The sequence below is a fragment of the Macaca fascicularis genome, chromosome 10 (assembly GCF_037993035.2).
Source record: "Macaca fascicularis isolate 582-1 chromosome 10, T2T-MFA8v1.1".
NCBI classification, from domain to species: domain Eukaryota; kingdom Metazoa; phylum Chordata; class Mammalia; order Primates; family Cercopithecidae; genus Macaca; species Macaca fascicularis.
The window spans coordinates 6,560,716-6,579,688 of record NC_088384.1 but is presented as its reverse complement, the minus strand read 5'-3'; the positions used below and the strand labels follow the sequence as shown (position 1 = coordinate 6,579,688).

Sequence of the window (18,973 nt, the reverse complement as noted above, 5' to 3'; positions counted from 1 at the left end):
TGCAACCCCGCAATCCTGCAATCCTGGCCGAGTCCCTGGCCAGCCACACACTCCCTGGTGCTAAGCCAAGAGCCAGGCTCCCGGGAGATGCAGAGACCAGACTCAGACCCAGACCCCAGGAAGCTTCTATGACTTCTACTTTGGAACGAAAGTTCCACTCACGGTCACCGGGACGGTTACTAACTTGCTGGGGATCGTCTCCAACATCATAACTCCACTTATTTTTATCTGACCATGTGCCCTGGAGTAACAGTCCACACCTCACTTTTCATATTGGTGCCAATACACTGTCATTTCTCCCCCTACACGTGCCAGTGTTGGGGTTAAGGTCACGAAGCTGGGCACCCAATGGTCCAGAACTGGACCACAGCTTCTCTACTCACCAGCTGTGTGATCTCAACAAGGCACTCAACCTCTCTGGGCCAAGCCAGTCCACAGAGAGAACCAGAAGGCACCTGCTCAGAGCCAGCGCCCCCCAGGAAAGCCAGGATGCGTCAGAACCCGTCTTCAGTCCCACTGCGTGAGAACTTCCTGTGGGCCCAGAGCTTAACGCACCACTCATTAATCCTGTGGCCTCTCGAAATTGTTTCTTGAGTGATCACCGAGCGCCAGGCACTCTGCTACCTGGCTGGCCATGAACTATTATCAATCCCCTTTTATAACTACGGAACCAGAGCCTCCAAAGCGGCAAAGCCTGCCCTAGGCAGAAGAGCCGGCAAAGGATGGAGCTGGGATTGATTGGAACTCCAGTCTATCCAGTTTTAAAGCCTGCACTGTAAACTGCTTTATCACGTGCCTCTCGGAGACGAAGTTAAAAGCCTTCTACACAGCACTCGGGAGGATATTCTTGGGGCAGAGCCTCCAAAGCTGGGCCACCGGACACCCTCAAAGCTCCTTAACCCTCTAGAGGTGACCAGAGCCTCCCCAAGATGCTGCCCCACACAAGAGCCTCAGCTGCTGAAGAAGGAGCGTGGCGCCCTCAGGATCAGCGCTGTGTCCGCAGATGGGGCGAGTAGCAGCCTCGTGTGTTCACTGCTCACACAACTGAAATCAAAGACACAGCCCATGATTCGGTTCCTGAAGGGACAAAGGCATTGGAGGAAAAACTTGCTAAATCACAAGGCTAATCATCATAGCCAGCAGCTCTAATGAGGCATCATGGGACTACCAAAGTTATTATCAGAGTCATCTCATTGAAAAAATTCAAAGTTAATTGAAATCAGTTGTCCAGTTCCGACAGCAGGTGTTTTAAGATTCTAAGATATCAAAGCGGACTCTTTGGAGTGGCTGATGCAGGCGGCATAGTCAGCATAGTGATCGTCAACCTTTACGGGGGCAACAAGCAACATGGCACTCTCGCACGGAAAGATCGCCTCCCCAACGGTGACACGTAACAAGACAAAAGTGCCCAGGTCAGAGCCCGGGCGGGGCAGGGGGTGGTTCCTGTGGTTCAAATCAACCCTCATCTCTAGGAACAGACCTACATTTAACACCTTCACACTGCATCTAAATGCACTTTCATATCTGCTGATTTCATCTCAATCACCGGGTGAGTCTTATTCCCATCCCCACTTCACAGCTGGCAAACGGAGCTTGCTCAGAGAGGCCGAATGGCTTGCCCAAGGTTCTCAGCTGAGACGCAGGAAGCTGGGCCGTGAACCCATGTGCTGACTTTGAGGCCCTTGCTCTTCTGGCTACATCACCTTGTACCCTACACCATGGGAGACCAGCTGGAGACGAGCAGGGGACTGACACGGAGGCACCCTGGGCTAGGGGGCAGAGTTGACAATTCCATTCACGGCAGTCCCAAGCAGCTCAACCTCGGAAAGCTGCCCTCCTCTGATCCATCCTGAAGATTCACCAGCCCAGTCCGACCCAAGTCCCAGGATTATCCTGACAATCAAATAAAAAAAGTCTTATCAAGGAGGACAGAGAAGGCGCACTGAAGAGAGTGCCACAGCCAGCCATGGCAGCGAGTGTGCAATCTGCCACCATCTTCTCTACCAGTGCAAATGTCACCTCCCTGGAGCTGTCCCCACACCCCCCAGCTGTCCCCACACCCCCCAGCATAGCACATCGTCCCATCTGCCACCTGGGTGAGCCTGGTGGCCAGACACCTCACACAGATACCTCACTCAGCCTCGACAGGTGACTGTGGACGCACCTGCCTCCCCAACTGCATGTGAAAAAGCTGTGGGCTGTGAGCAGACATCAAGTGAAAGCCCTCTGCAAGTGTAGAGCCTTGTAGATGAGATGTCACCATCACTCACAACATATCCCTCCACCGCCACTTCCGTATCCCCAGTTATTTCTGGTGGAAAGTCCTTTCGTATTCGTGGAATTAACCTGAGCTGTTCCCAAGAGACGTCCACAATACCATGTCAGGTGTGAAAAGCAGGTCTGGGAATAGTGATGCCTGGTGCAGGGACTTGTGTGAGAAAGTGTTTATCCAACATCATAGACGCATCTGCGACACCTCTGATGGGCACGCCTCAAGGCCGTGGCTCCCGCCCAAGGATACGGTGGGGCAGGAAGAAGTGAGACCTGCATTTTACGATATTCAAACCTGTACTGCCACTTTCCCGATGAGCATGTGTTGCTTTTCTAATAAAAATCTTTGAAAAGCAGAATTCTTCTTTATCTCCTAAATGTCACCAAAATGACAGAATGCTGATCACCGCTTTCCTTAGTAAAATTTACTTCAGCAGAATGGTAATTATTTTCCTAACTTCAAAAACAAGTCCTTCCTCTCATTTTGGTAACAGACAAAATAGTAACTATTTTACACACATTACACAGGCTTTATATGTATAATGTTGTATTGACATATAACAATACAAAAATATTGGTCATTATATACATGTGGCCAAGAAAATTAAATCAATAGAAATAAAAATGTAACTGGTAAACATGTAACTATAAATTGCATTTATGTACACACACACACACCACACACACACACACACACACACACACACTCTTTTCTTCTTCAACAGAGCAGAGTTACCCACTCAGTTGCCTTCTGAGGCTTCCAGAGGTGTCCCCCACTAATTCTCTGGCTCTAAGAACCTCTGGTGAAGTCTGGGGGAGGGTCACCTGGAATCCCCACCCTCACAGGCTGGTGTATGTACAGGTCACCCAGGGCTTTGGGTCCAGCACCAGTCTCCTGCTTCCCACAACAATGGGGCCTGTCAAGAGGCTCCCCATGCAGGTGACAAACACCTAAGTATCTCATGCACTTGGGGAGCCCAGGCATCCTTCGCGCTCCTCCCTTCTGACCTGCCCTCAGCACCCCTGCACTCCTACACACACCTTCCTGCCTCGTGCCCTAGAAGCCACCAGGCACAGCAAGAGGCCACAGTATCAACTCTAGGCCCTCTGTCCCCGCATGTGACACCCTCCTTACACTGCCCCAGCTGGCCTTCTCTGCCCTCTCTATCCTCCTCATTCATGGTTTTACGGTCAGAAAACTCAGTAGCGCCCTTACCTCCCACTGTGGGTTTCTCTGGGGCCATTTTGCCTTGACAAGCTTGGCTGCCATCCCTGCCCGTCCACTCCAGGAGGCCTTATGGACACATCTCCCAGGCAACCCCCTTCTGGAAGCTGTCCTCAGTTTCCAGGCCAGCAATGATGCAGGTGTTCCTGCAGTATGATTTTCACAGCCTTTTTCCAAAAGTTCCTTGAAACTGTTCTCCACACCTCACTCTTTTGTCGGGTTTGCAAGGGCAGGGAGCTTGTCTCATTCATCTCTGGGTCCACTCATTTCAACACACACGATTTCAAAATCTTCCCTTTGCTCCAGGCCTACTGCAGGCTAGGGTTCCCCTAGGACAGTTAACAAATCATTGCCTATCTTCACACCATCCCTGCCCTGGGAATAGGCAGAAGGGAGCCCAGCAGGCACCCCTCAGAGAGCTTAACAGGGAGCTGATCTAGGGAGATCTACACAAGCAAAGCTAAGAATACCCCAGAGGCAGGAAAGCACTCCAGGTGTCTGTAGCTGCTCCGCAGGAGCGAGGCAGAGCTTCTGGGGCAGAGGCAGAGCAGGTGGACAGGGCCATCCCTGCGGCTCTGCAGGCCCCTGGGTTTCATCCCAAGAGCAAGGGGAAGCCACCGGAAGGCTGTGAGCCAGGGAGCACTGTGATCTCATTCACATTCTAAGACACTGACTCTGGGGAAGAATGTACTAGAAGGGCCCAGCGTAGATGCAGCATGCCACTCACAATAGGCAAAAGAGTAGATGCAGCATGCCACTCAAAACAGGAAAAGGTGGAAACAAGCCAAACGTCCACTCGTGGATGAACGGTTGGACAGAATGAGTTCTCTCTACATGGCAGGAAGTCCTGACATAAAAGCTAGTGAAGTACTGATACGTGCTACAACTTGCATGAAGCCTGAATCATTAAGTGCAACAGGCCAGTCACAAAAAGATGTAAATATATCTATTTCATATAAATGGAATCATACTATATACATAGCATAATCATACTCTATAGTCATTTTATATATATACACACACACACATACACACACACATACGTAGTATGATTCCATTCATACAAAAGCCTAGAACGGGCAACTCTAGAGACAGAGTAGATTAGTGGTTGCTTAAAGCTGGGGAAGGGGGAAAGGGGAGAAGGGAAGTGACAGCCAAGGGGTTCCTTTGGTAGGCGATAAAAATATTCTAAAATGGATGGTAGTGAAGGCTGTACAGATCTGTGAATGTACTAAAAACCACTGAATGGCACACTTCAAATAGGTGAAGAGTGTATGGAAAGTGTATCTCAACAAAGCGGTTTTGTTATTGTTGTTAAGTAGATGCAGTGAAGGGGCTATCACTATCTTCCAGGTAAGAGATGGCGGTGGGTGGGCCCAGGGCGATGAAGGGATGGAGGGGTCCAGGAAACTCCAGCTGTGTGTTGGGGCTGGGGGTGTGCGGTGCAGGTGTGAGAGGTGGGGGATGACGGCCACACAGGTGGTAGCCGGGCTAACCAGGGGTAAAATCAGGCTTGGTCTTGCTGTCCCATTCCCACAATCTTCCCCTAGCAGTATTAAGTGTCGAGCTTTTGGAGTTGCACTGACTTTTTTCTGTAATGTATAATGATACTGTTTCAACAATGAGAATTGGCACTTTACTTCAGAGAGATTAAAATGCACCTTTCTGGAGGAGAGTAAGCTTGGGAGGAGAGTTTGGAAAACACAAAGTCCTGGTACCAAAGGACTGCAAACAATGTGGGGCGGGGCTGTGGATAACCCCCCAGCTTCATTCCGTGGCTGCTTCTCAGTGCTGGACACAGCTGGTAAATCATGGTGAAGACACATCTCAGCGCTGGGCGCACACACAACACCTTTCAAGACAACGTATTTTTACCGCTGCACTCGGGGACAGCCCCTCAGAACCCAGAGTTCATCAACTCCATGGACTCTTGGGGCAGTGCACATGGTCCCAAGCTCACCTCCGGGGTCTTTCTCCTGAGACCAGAGCAGCATGGACTGCGGTTCAAACTGAAGGCTCTTTCCAATCCCACTGTAAAGCTGAACCTGCATTCAGTTCAGGTCTGGAGATGCCAGCTCACACGTGGCATCTACATGCTGTGCTCGGAACTCCAAAGAGGGGACTCCCACCCACCCAATATTTACGCTGGGTCTGTTATTTACACAGAAGGGCTTGTTGCTTGACAATGTAGATAAAAATGTTACTGCCTCTCTGCATGTGCTACAAACTCATGGCGTAAACCACTGGAGCAGCTAATGGAGTCTTCACACATCGTATCTTCTTAAAGAAGAGGGCCCTCCGCTATCGGCATCACAGCTCAGCAGCGAGGTGCAGCCACACCTGGGAAGGCAGCTTAGCTGGCCTGGGCCGCGCCACAACTCATCAGCTCTCACCAACTATCCGATGCCTCATTTTTTTTTTTTTTAGTGGAAAATATGAACTTCATTTTCAAATAGCAAAGTCCTATGTCAACTCACTTCCTGTTTGTTCCCTAGTCCCCCATGGTAGGACAAAAACTAGACAGTTACACAGAAAATTTTTATCTATCTACTCTGAACAATCAGCTACCACTATGAGTCCTCTGAACACCTTGACGCACTTGTCCATGTTTCTTAAAGTAACTGAGAAAAACGTCGTGCTAAGGGCATCCATGAGAAATTGATGTTGGGCCCTGAACGACAGGATTCCGCTGCTGGTGTACCGCTAACAGACCTGGATAATGGGGTCATCTGTTCATTTTACTATCTAGTTCATCATCCACATGCGCACTTTTAATTGAAACTTAACCTTTGTACCCGACGTTCCAGCATAGAAAACATCTCTGGAGGTGGAGATAGTATGAGCGTTTCCCTAAGCAACTCTCTCAAAGAATTCTGCCTTTAATTTTCCGTTGAGTTAAATAAGCAAACTGTGACACACTTGCCTTTTCATCTCCACTCCCCCATTTCGGCCCTTCTGGGCAGGTTCCGGGGTGACCAAGTAGAGCCTCTTCAAAACCCCAGTTCAGCCTAGAGTCACCTCCAAAGCGCTTGTTCATCGACTATTCCCCAGCTTAGCTGCCAATCACCACCAAACTCTCCCAAGGAGAGGGAGAGGGGAGTAAATGTTAAGTCTACCCAACTCATTTCATAGGTGACCTCTGAAAGATTTCAACGCAGAGCCCGGGAAAGACAAGGCGGCTTTATTAGCATGCTGAACCACGGCTGCAGCCCCCTCCCCTCCCTCTTTTATGAGCCCTTGTTATATAAAATGCCACAAAGGAAAATGGAAAAACAACACCTTTGCAGTTACAAACACAAGTTCCAATGGCCAGGCCAAATCCTGGCTGCTTACCCGATGTTATTTTTAGTCATTTAAAAGGGAAACATTTCTAAAAGGCCAGAGAACAAAAGTTTTCCTTGTTTTCTTTCTTTTTAAACACACACTCACACACACAAAAAGATGGAGGTCAGTTCGCAAGCAAACCTCCTTCCCTGAGTTCAAATTTAAAGGCAAAGGCAGCCCGGAGTCGGAGAGCTCCTTCCCGAAGCTGCTGCAACCTTCAAACAGGATTTTCAAATGTTTCTTTCGGCTTATCTAAATTCCGGCATGACAGATAATAAATAGCGACTCATTTACTATCATCATAAAAATTTAAACAGCCTTGAAATAGTTGCTACAATACAGAAGAAATGATCAAACCCAAGCTCAGAAGAGTCATTCCAAATAGTAAAACTACTGCCATGCAGAAACATAAAGAGACATTGTTCCAATAAAAGCTCCCAGGTTATTGGATTTTTTTTTTCCTCTCTCTTTTAAATCTTCTACTCGGAGTCAACAACTTGCCGTTTTAGCCAGTGAAAAAAGGGCTTAGTAACCCTCAGCTATCACACTGGACCAGATCTCGTGGCGGATTTTTTTTTTTTTTTTAAAGAAAGTATCTGATTTGATTCTACACAGTGATTAAACAGCTTTGTGCTCTGCGGGAAAGGGTCTTCCGACCCCTCCCCCTCCAAAAATGGCATCAAAGCAATCAAAATGGTAATGCCGGGCCTGGGTCCCCTCCCCCCGCCAACTCCACGACTTCGCCGGGACCGCGCGCCGGGCCCCCCCCTCCGGCGGGAATGGAAGCTTCCACTCCCGGACGGGGGCGCGCGGCCGGGTGCGGGGGGGCCGCGGCACCGACAGAAAGGGGTTAGTGCATTCGTCCCAGGCCTCCCGTCCAGCCCGGCGGCCCAGACCAGGCGCCGGCCCGCGGCACTGCCATCTTCCTTTCAGCAAGCCCGGGCCCCCCCACCGTCACTCGCGCACGCCCCCTCCCATCACTTTTTAACTTTAAAGACTCGACACGAACGCCCGGCCTCCGAATTCTCCTTCGCCAGGGTCACCGGCAGCCGCTCCAACCTCTTCCACTTTTCTCCCCTACGCCAGAAAATCCCTCGGGGGAGGGGGCGTCCGATGGGGCGGCCCGGGCTGGGGTGGGAGCGCGGGGGCCGGCCCGGGCGGGGGCGCGCGGGGGCGGGCCCGGAGCTGTCCAAGTTTGGCGCTGGCGGCTGCGGCCGGCATTCCGAAGGAAGCGCGATCGATGGCCGGGGGCGCGGCGCGGGCGGGGGCGGGGCGCGCGGAGGGAGGGAGAGAAGGGGCAGCGGAGGGAGGGGCGCCACCGCCCCCGTCCCCGCCAGCGCGGTGCCCCCAGCGCGCCATTGGCTGCGCCGCTCAAAGTTCTCGGCTCCGGGCTGCGCGGGGAAGGGGCGGGCGTGCGAGTGCGGGGAGGGGGCGCGGCGGGGGAGGGGCAGCGGGGGAGGGGCGGCGGGGGAGGGGCGGGAGCCAGGGGGCGGGGGCGCGCGGCCGGCCGGGCTCCGGCGGCGGCATCTGTTCGTGGTGCTGAAACCCCGAGCGCTGAGCTCAGCGCAACTAAGTCACAATGGACAACTTTTCCTCCCCGGAGGGGGCCGGGAGGGGGGTGGGCGGCCGCGCCCCCGCCGCGGGGGAGCTTCTCAGGTGTCCCCAACTACACCTAACGCCCAGAGCCCAAAGTTGGAGCAGAACTGGGGGGTCCCGGGGGCGCCTTTCTTTTGTTCCCCGGGAGCTGGCGTCAGGTTCCAAGAATAAAAAGTGAAGCTGGGGAAGTGGAAGGTCGGGGGGAGCCTCGAGGAACGATTGCAAAACGAGGTTTGCCACGGAACCCAGAAATCGCTCCCAAGGAGTTTGGTGTCCAGGCCCCCACGGTCGCCCCCCTCCGCCCCCACGGCCGCCTCAGCGCAAAGCGGGGGACTCCGAGCCGGGAGAAATCGCCACGTTCCAAAAACATGTCCACCACCTCAAAATGGACGCCGGGCCGCGCGCCGCCTTTTAAGTGAGCTCCTCTCTTCGGCCCCCGCCGGGCCGGCTCTCCCCGCCGCCTCGGAGAACCCGGCTCTTTCTTTCCAGGAAAGGGGAGGGGTGGGGAACTTTGAGAACTGGAGACAGACCCCTCTGGGAGTCTGAGCGTGCGGCACCCAGGCTGGCACTTTTTAGGGCGCCGCCAAAGTGCCCGGCTACCCTCACGCCCCATCCCGGGGGGGGGCCGCGATCCCCTCGCTTACTTGTTTGTCGCTGAGCGCGGCGATCCGCGGCTGCCTTTCGTGGAGCTGCTTCTTGAGGTCGCCGTTCTGCGGAAACACGGAGGAGCGGGCTCAAGCCGGCCGCCCGGGGTCAGGTGCGCCCCAGCCCCGCGGGCCGCGGTACCCCCCGCCCGGAGCCCCGCGAGCGGGACAGGCCGCAGCGTACCCCAAGTTTCCCGGGCGGCGTCCCGCACGCGCGGCGGCCGGGCAGTGCCGCGCGGGGCCGCTTACCTGTGGCTGCCGCCTCATCGGGGCAGCTCGCGGGGCGGGGCGGGGGCCGAGGCCACCCGGCGGCGCGCCCCGAGCCGTGCAAGTTTGCAGGCCGGGGTGCGTGTGCGAGTGAGTGTGAGTGTGTGCCGGGGGAGGGGGGAGGAACAAAGAGCCAAGTAAACACGGCGAGTCCGTGTCGAGCAAAGCTCATAAATATTCAAGTCGCGTCCTAATCTCCCCAACACACACACGCGCACGCCGAGCCCCGCTCAGGCTCCGGCCGCCACGCCGCCGCTCGCCAGCAGCGATCGCCAAAACTACTTACGCCCACCGGGCAGGTTCGCCCCGGGCGCGGGGCCCGAGGGGAGGCCGGAAAGGGGGCTGTTCGCACTCCCCTCCCCTGGGCCGGCTCACGAAGGGGCCCCCTCCAGGCACCCTCCCAGTCATGCAGACCCTACATCGCTTAAGAGAAGACGCCAGGCTCGGGTCCCGCGCGCCCTCGATCCCCCACACTGTGCAGGACAGCGCCGGGGGCGGGCGAAGGGGAGCCCAGAAGGGGGTCTGCGCGTGTGATCACTCCCTCGCCCCCCGCCCCGGGGCAAACTCCAGCCTAGAAGATCCTGAGACCGGGAAGAGAGGACGACGGGCTCGGGTCCCCCAACCCCCTCGCCCCGCAACACACTCCCCGGCCCCGAGCCCGGCCCCCGGCCACCTACCTGGTGGCGCGCGAGTTCCACGGCGAGTGCCTCGGGCCGGCTCTGCAGCTCCATCCCGGCAACTTGGGCAGCACTTTGCGCTCACTTTGGCCCGGGCTCCCGGGAAGTTGCGCGGCTTCGCGGGAGCCAGAGCGGGCGCGGGCGGACACGGCCTCCGGGCTCGGTGGGGGGGACACGAGCCCCCTCCCCCACGGCCGAAAGGGAAGGGGGCTGGCGAGGGGGAAGAAAGGCTTCCGGGCGCCGCGGCGCCGAGCCCGCGGCTGCCCCAACTCCTCAGGCTGCCCGGCAAGTTGCGCCGGGTCCCCGGGCTGCCGGCGCGGCCCGGCGCATGGCCCCCCGGCGCCGGGAGCCCCGCGCAGCCCCGCGCGCGCCCGCCCAGCCGCCGCCGCCGCCTCCCGCGCGAGCCTCCAGCCGGCAGGGACTATATTTCCTCCGGCGCGCGCGCCTGGATCTCGCTGGGCCTCGGCAAAGTTGTGCCTCGGCACGATGCTAATTCGGCAGTGCCCGGATGGAGCGGGCCGGGGCGGCGGGGGGCGGTGCCGGGACCCTCCGCCCGCTGCGCCCCGCCCCCGCCCCGCCCGCGCCTGCGCACTGCCGCCCCGCCGCGGCCCGGGGCCCCGAGCGGAGAACAAAAGTGGCGGCGGACGGAGACGCACGCTCGGGGGCTCCGGGGGCCGCTCGTGCCGGCGCTCGGAGAGGGGCGACCGCGGGGTCTTCCTCTCTGTCCCCAGGTCCATCCCGGGGGACGCGGTGCCCTCACCCCCTGCGCTGTTAACGCCGAGTTGAGGACACTTTCCGCTGGGAGGCTGCGAGTCCGTGTTTCCATTTCTCTCTCTGGTCCTCGGCTCCCTCCTTTCCCCGCTCCTCCGCCTCCCTCTGCTATTTTATTTAAATTCTTCCACCCCTCCTGTCCATACCAGCGCCGCGACTTGGGAGATAAAATTAGTCGCGTCGCAACATTCCCCCGCCGCCTGATGGCCTCCGTGTTGTTTAAACAGCAAGAAAATTGATCTCTTGGCTCTTCCTTTAATGTTTTTGTTTTGTTTTTTTTTAACACTCACAATTAAACTCTCAACAGATGTCACTGGACTTTTTAAGACTGTTAAGAGTCGTAAACAGACCCGGTCAATGCGACCTAAAACAATTATAGCTACAGCTGTGGAGATCGCGTTTCAGAACCCCCAGCCTCGCAGCCAGGAGGTTAATGTCCCAGAGTCACTGTCAACCACCTCGGGGCTGCCATCTTCATTCAGGTCGGAGTGCCGGGTGCCCAGTTGGCAGCAACTGGCACGTTTCAAACACGCTGGGGAGAAAGGGTGCCATCATAAGTCAAAGTAAACTTTTAAGCTGTTAAGTCGTTTTAACTTCAGATTCCTCTCCGGCAGCACAAAAAATACCCAAGCAAGCACTATCGACATATGTCCCTTTCAACATATGCCAACAGGTCACACATTTCTTTTGTTGGCAGAAGTTATTGGAATTCCCCCTTTTCTTTCTTTTTTTTTTTTTAAGAGAGGACCCCAGTGTTGTTCTGCTCTCTGTTAGGGCATTTGTCATAAATTATGTGCTTGGGACCCCCAAATACAGATGGCCCCTCATCCCATAACCCAGCACCCTTAACCCAAATTAGTTAACAGAAACTTGCAAACAGCGCTTTAAGACTCCACAGGAGGCCGGCCGGAGTGGTGGCTCACGCCTGTAATCTCAGTATTTTTGGGAGGCTGAGGTGGGCATATCACAAGGTCAGGAGTTCGAGACCAGCCTGGCCAACATGGTGAAACCTGCTCTCTACAAAAAATACAAAAAATTAGCCAGGCGTGGTGGCGCAAGCCTATAATCCCAGCTACTCCGGAGGCTGAGGCAGGAGAATTGCTTGAACCCGGGAGGCAGAGGTTGCAGTGAGCCGAGATTGCACCACTGCACTCCAGCCTGGGCAACAGAGCAAGACTCCGTCTCGGAAAAAAAACGAACAGAAAAGACTCCACAGGAGAAGCCACTACCCTCTGGCCAGCATCTGCCTGAATCTGTGTGAGCTGAAGACAACCTGAATATCCTCTGTTGATTTAATTATGTGGGTTAATACGTGGATTATGGTAAGGATCATGTACATGCCCCTCTGTTTTTTGCATAGTTACTCATTTCCTGTGTGTGTCTCACTCTGTCATGCAGGCTAGTGTGCAGTGGTGAAATCATAGCTCACCACAGCCTCCACCTCCCCTGCTCAAGGAATCCTCCTACCTCAGCTTCCCAAGTAGCTGGGACCACAGGCACATAAGCCATTACCGGTTAATGTGGATGCAAAACGAGCCCGTGTTTGAAGTGGCCGTGATCCCTTTGGTTTTGCCCCAAGCAAGGAGAAGCAGGGCTCCTCAAATGCAAAACAAAGACGCTGACTCGGGGTGCTGCAAGAGGTATCCACTCCTCCCGCTTCTGGGTTTAGCCCGGGTCAGGGCGGCGCCCTCCCTCCTTCGTGCTTTTGCTGGGCTGAACACCAGCCCAGGAAAGTGGACTGCCCTGGAGACCGGTGCTTGGAGAGCCAGAGAGAAATCGTGCAGAAAGAGGATTCCTACTGTAATCTCTGTAAATGCCACTGGCTTCTTGGTAAAAATTCTGAGTAATTTTATCAGCCACGTAGGTAATTAAATCAACAGAGGATATTCAGGTCGTCTTCAGCCCACACAGACTCAGGCTGTTGCTGGCTGGAGGATAGTGGCTCCCACTATGGAGTCTTAAAGCACTGTTTGCAAGTTTCTGTTAACTAATCTGGGTTACAGTTACATCTACTGCCCTTCTGTTTTTTTGCATGCTCACTTCCTGAGTGAGACTGTCACACAGGCTGGCTCACAGTGGCTCTATCGTTGGCTTACCACAGCCTCCACCTCCTGTGCCGAAGCAATCCTCCCACCTCAGCCTCCCAAGTAGCTGGGACCATAGGCACACCACCAGGCCCAGCTAATTTTTTTGTTTTTTTTTAAAGAAATGGGGTCTCACTATGTCGCCCAGGCTGGTGTCGAACTCCTGGGCTCAAGCAATCCTCCTGCCTTGGCCTCCCAAAGTACTGGGATTACAGGCGTGAGCCACCATGCTCAGCCAATGTGAACCAGCCCAGGAGTCCTGCACTCGCGTTGCAAGCGTGCATTTTCCTGAGCACATCCTGTGCGCCAGGCCTCCCTTTGCCCATGCTGTGCCCTCTGTCTGGGATGCCCTTTCTCAGAACTCAGGTTTTGAAAATCATTTGCATCCTCCAAGATGCACTCCAAGTGCCTTTTCTGGGAAAATTCCCCTATTTTCTATGCATAAGTTCTTTACCCTTCCTCCTCCATCACAGCAATGATGGTGAGTGACAATGAAGAACTCCCTTAGCAGAGGAGGCATTCTGTCCCCTAATGTAAGCAATTATTTTCTTTTTTTTTTTTTTTTTTTTTTTGAGACGGAGTCTTGCTCTGTCACCCAGGCTGGAGTGCAGTGGCCAGATCTCGGCTCACTGCAAGCTCCGCCTCCCGGGTTCATGCCATTCTTCTGCCTCAGCCTCCCGAGTAGCTGGGACTACAGGCGCCCGCCACCTCGCCCGGCTAGTTTTTTGTATTTTTTAGTAGAGACGGGGTTTCACCGTGTTAGCCAGGATGGTCTCGATCTCCTGACCTCGTGATCCGCCCATCTCGGCCTCCCAAAGTGCTGGGATTACAGGCTTGAGCCACTGCGCCCGGCTGGCAATTGTTTTCTTCCCCACTGGAGCCGGAGCCAACTCTTGCGGGCAGAGCACGGTCTTCGTGTGTTAAATGATGTCCCAGGGTGCCTTGAGCTGAGTGGGTGCTTACTGGATGAATAAGTGAGTGAGGCAGTGAATAAATGAATGAATACTGAGAGATACATTCCTTTTGAGGGGAAGGTGGACTGTTGGTGATGATCATAGAAATGAGCAGTGTCTGCAGCTAATCTCAACATCCACATTTCTGCTCACCTACATGGTGTCAAGTGGATGGGGTGGAGGGGAGTGGGGCTTGAAGGTGTGGGTTTGAGACTTAAGTCCACCCTTAATAGCCTCATGACCTACGGCAGGTTACTCAAGCTCTCCTAGCCTTCCTTTCTTTGGATATAAGGTTGGAATGTATCAAACTAACTACAGTTACTCCCAGATCAACTCGGCTCCTCCTGCCCCTGACGTTGGCCGCTTGCTCAGTGGAGAGCCTCGATCGCTGTCCATCTGTGGCTTGGCCTGCCTGAAGGTGAGGGCCAGCCTTCAGCCCGCCTCTGCAGCATGCTTGCAGTGAGGGAGTTTGTATCAGCTCCAGCACCCAGATCCACTCCTGTGGACCCATGGAGGAGTGGGCTGCTCCCTGCTCTTCCAGCTTCTGAGTAAAGTGTTCTGGGGCACAGATCTGGCCTCCAGTGGCCAAAGGCTCAACACAACTCAGAAATCCAGAGGGGGGTCATGCTTCATGCAATGAACTTGGACCAGCTACAAACAGGATTCAGGAAGGAGCCAGCAAACAAATATCTCCCACTTCCTTGACTGGTTGGAATGCCCCAGGGCCCAGGGACGGGACCGGCCTCCTGCGAAACAGCCCATACCACCGAGCAAATGGCGCTCTTTCACACATCCTCCTGTATATTTTAAAAAGCAGGCAGCCCAGGCTGGGCGCGGTGGCTCATGCCTGTAATCCCAGCACTTTGGGAGGCCAAGGCGGGCGGATCACAAGGTCAGGAGATTGAGACCATCCTGGTTAACATGGTGAAACCCCATCTCTACTAAAAATACAAAAAATTAGCTGGGCCTGGTGGCGGGAGCCTGTCGTCCCAGTTGCTTGGGAGGCTGAGGCAGGAGAATGACGTGAACCCGGAAGGAGGAGCTTGCAGTGAGCTGAGATCACGCCACTGCACTCTGGGCTGGCCGACACAGCAAGACTCTGTCTCAACAACAACAATAAAAAGCAGGCAACCGGATAACCCATCACCTTGGTGCTGCTATCCCTCTTTCCTGGCCTTGCTTCCCTTTCGCCCTCACTTTTGCTGTCCTGCCATTGCACCTCAAAACTTGTGTTTTCTGACCAGGCATCGTGGCTCATGCCTGTAATCCCAGCGCTTTGGGAGGCCGAGGTGGGCGGATCATGAGGTCAGGAGATGGAGACCATCCTGGCTAACACGGTGAAACCCCATCTCTACTAAAAATCCAAAAAGTAGCCAGGTGTGGTGGCACATGCTTGTAGTCCCAGCTACTCAGGAGACTGAGGCAGGAAAATTGCTTGAACCCAGGAGGCGAAGGTTGCAGTGAGCTGAGATCACGCCACTGCACTCCAGCTTGGACGACAGAGGGAGACTCCATCTCAAAATAAATAAATAAATAAATAAATAAATAAATAAATAAATAAAATAAAATGAAATAAAATTGTGTTTTCTAAGGAGGTCATGGCTAAGATGCAGAATAGCTAAACTATCATCCCACAGGGTTCTCATGAGAATGCATGGGATACACTAGAAAGCACTCAAAATCCTAGTGAATATTCTCAGTCTAAAGAATTAGCCAGGTGCAGTGGCTCACGTCATCCCAACGCTTTGGGAGGCCAAGGTGGGCAGATCACTTGAGGTCAGGAGTTCGAGACCAGCCTGGCCAACACAGTGAAACCCTGTCTCTACTAAAAATAAAAAATTATCTGGGCGTGGTGGCACGCGTCTGTAGTTCCAACTACTCTGGAGGTTAAGTCAGGAGAATCGCTTGAACCAGGAGACAGAGGATGCAGTGAGCTGAGATCAAGCCATTGCACACCCACCTGGGCAACAAGAGCAAAATTCCGTCCGAAAAAACAGAATTGGTCTTTAGGCTGGGAGTGGTGGCTCCCGCCTGTAATCCCAGCACTCTGGGAAGCAGGTGGATCGCTTGAGCCCAGGAGTTTCAGACCAGTTTGGGCAACATAAAGACATCCTGTCTCTACCAAAAAAAAAAAATTAGCTGGGTGTTATGGCACACACTTGTAGTCCCAGCTACTAAGGGGGCTGAAGTGGGAGGATCACCTGAGCCTGGGGAGGTCTAGGCTGCTGTGAGCCAGGGTCATACCACTGCACTCCAGCCTGGGTGACGGAATGAGACCTTGTCAAAGAAAAAAAAAGAGAGAAAGAATAGGTTTTCAGTTTCTCTCCTGCATGAAAGAGTTATATAAAAGGCCGAGATGAATCTTGAAAAAGCAACACAGTAAGCATTTATTTATTTATTTATTTTTGAGACGGAGTCTCACTCTGTAGCCCAGGCTAAATAGAGGGCAGTGGCGTGATCTTGGCTCACTGCAACCTCTGCCTCCCAGGGTCAAGCAATTGTCCTGCCTCAGCCTCCAAGTAGCTGGGATTACAGACACATGCCACCACACCCGGCTTTGTATTTTTTGTAGACACAGGGTTTCACTATGTTGGCAAGGCTGGTCTCGAACTCCTGACCTCAGGTGATTCGCCTGCCTCGGCTTCCCAAAGTGTTGGGATTACAGGCATGAGCCACCGCACCCAACCACAGTAAGCATTTAATGTGTACCTGTAGTGTACCAGGCCTACCCCAGTTGGCAGGCAATAGACATTCCACCGGATGTGTCCCGGGCCTTGGAGACCATGGAGTAGCAAAAGATCCGACAGAGACAGCAGAACCACAGCGGCCCTGTGTTAGACGTAGAGTGAGAGAAAGGACTGACAGGCAAAGGAAGGGTTCATTCTGAGAGGGGTGGTCTGAGAGGGGCTTGTCAAGAAGTAACTTGAGCAGAGTCTTGAGAAGGTAGTAATACTGTTTGTTCTGAGTTTTACCATCCACAGAGTACTCTTCATACCTGTTGTCTCTCTGCCCTCGTTGAGTTCCAGGGGTAGGTCTGGTATCGCCATTTTACAGGTTAGAGGACTCAGGCTCAGGGCATTAGATTACTTACAAGCTCTGTTGCCTGGAATTGGACCCACAGACTCAGGCAGCAGAGACCTGGATAGATGTGTAGCCTCTTCCCCGTCAGGGCTGGGAGATCTGGGCCAGTGGCTGAGGATGGATTTGCCTCCAGAGAGGAGCAGGCATAAGTCATGGGCCTGGGGTAGGCTGCAGGAGGGATCTCAGGGGGCCTGCAATGGTCACTGGAGGGGAAAAACAGGACAGAAAAGACGGCAGGACCAGACCCCAAGGGCCTACATCACCATGCTTGGGTTTTAAATGTGTTATGTGGACAGGGAGACCTGCCCAAGGTTTCTGCACAGGGGTATAAGACATGACCAGGCCTCTGCTCAGAGATGACCTGGTGGTAATGTGAAGGATATGGTGGAAACTGGATGTGGGGGCCAGTCAGGAGATGCGTGCCATGATCAGTGAGAGAGGCACCTCTCTCGAGACTGGGGAGGATGAGACAAGGAGGAGGCCAGTGCAGATTTCTGGAGCCACCAAGGCCCCAGCACAGAGGAAGTGGAGGTTGGGGGTCGGGAGGGGGTTTGAACCTGTGGCACGTGGTTCACCCACGTGAGCGACTTCTCTGTTGGGGACACAAATTTACCTTTAGTGTTACTGCTGCAGGGGCCACTTACCGAGAGCCTTCCCTTTCCCCTCTGTAGTAGGCATTCTTCACGCCTTTTGATCCTGTGGAGGTGGGTATATTTATCCCCACTTTACAGATGAGAAAACTGAGGCTCAAAGTGGTTCAGTAACTTTCCCAAGCTGCACAGCTATAAATGGTGTACACACCCATATCAGGGTCGTAGGACAGCCCTGTCTAGGCCTCTTGTCTGGGTAATATTGAATAGTGCCCCGTTCACTTTTTTTTTGTTTGTTTGTTTTTTTGAGATGGAGTTTCATTCTTGTTGCCCAGGCTGGAGTGCCGTGGCATGGTCTCGGCTCACTGCAACCTCCGCTTCCCAGGTTCAAGCAATTCTCCTGCCTCAGCCTCCCAAGTAGCTAGGATTACAGGCACCCGCCACCACGCCCAATTTGTATATTTTTAGTAAAGATGGGGTTTCATCATGTTGGCCAGGTTGGTCTCAAACTCCTGAGCTCAGGTGATCCACCTGCCTCGGCCTGCCAAAGTGCTGGGATTGAAGGCGTGAGCCACCATGCCTGGCCCCACTTACACTCTTAAATGGGTTCCAGCTTGGATGAAGTCTATGGTCAGCCCGCCGTAGGGCATGGAGGAAGGATTCCCCTCCACTCTGCCTGACTCCAGAGCCTACTCTCTTCCCAATTCTTCACTTTGTCTTACACGGGCACTATGCCCTTGGTCTACGACAGTAGCCAAGGTCAGGAGTGGCACCGTCTGGAGACTGGGATCCCAGTGCAGAGGGCTCAGGTCTCAGAAGGGTCAAGCCACACAGCTGACTGTAGCCTCACAGACCGTCACTGTCCTTCCTGCAAAGCGGGTGGCCAGGCCTTGTTCAGCCACGGTAGAGTTGGGACATATCTGCCAGATACCGACAGGCTCTGACCTACAGCCTAGCAGTCCCATACATCTCCTTTGATGTTCCTCAGTACCTCCAGTCAACATGCCCCAGTCTGAGCTCAGCACCCTGGCCCAGCGCTCTCCATCTCCCAGGCAGCTGCACCGGGAGCCATCCTCGCCTCTCTCACACCCCATAGCACTACAGCCCTGGTGTTCCTGTGGTATGATAGGAAATGGATCTGGTCTTTGTACCCAAGCTCCTAAAACCCTTATTGTCTTAGGGATAGGACTGTCTTTTGTTCTTCATAAGGAGCCCCTTGAGGTCACACCTGAGTTTATGCTAATGAAGGGACTGAGGGTGGGCCCAGTCACCAGGCGGGAGAGCTGTTGTCCTGCTAAACCCTAGCTGTCTTCTGCTAAGCTGCCTGGAGGCGGAGTGAATGCCCAAGGGCTGGGTAGCACCCCCTTAGCACAGCAGGAAGGCACAGTGGAGGCTCTGAGGATGCTAGGCCCAGCCGGAGGCTCCTGAACACTTGAGAGGTAGAGGACAAGGAAGGAAGCCGGTGTGGCCAGTGCTGATCAGCATGTGTG

At 54.1% G+C, this 18,973-nt stretch overlaps 1 protein-coding gene across 7 annotated transcripts in view; it reads right to left on the bottom strand.

The window, feature by feature from the left end:
• PHF21B (PHD finger protein 21B) overlaps nt 1–10,864 on the bottom strand; it is a 134,276-nt gene extending 123,412 nt beyond the window's left edge. For 2 of the 7 annotated variants that reach the window (XR_012418642.1, XM_074003577.1), the window contains exons 1-2: nt 10,005–10,864; nt 9,061–9,126 (exon numbers count right to left, since the gene is read on the bottom strand). Coding sequence is in view for 4 of the 7 variants with exons in the window: in XM_074003577.1 (XP_073859678.1) it covers nt 9,061–9,126; nt 10,005–10,741 (803 nt within the window). In the remaining 3 variants the exon portion in view is untranslated. Of the gene's footprint in view, nt 1–9,060; nt 9,127–9,309; nt 9,437–10,004 lie in introns of those variants that run through there. The other 5 variants (XR_012418639.1, XM_045363461.3, XR_012418640.1 and 2 more) reach the window with 3 other exon arrangements.
• Between the last annotated feature and the right edge of the window lie 8,109 nt (nt 10,865–18,973).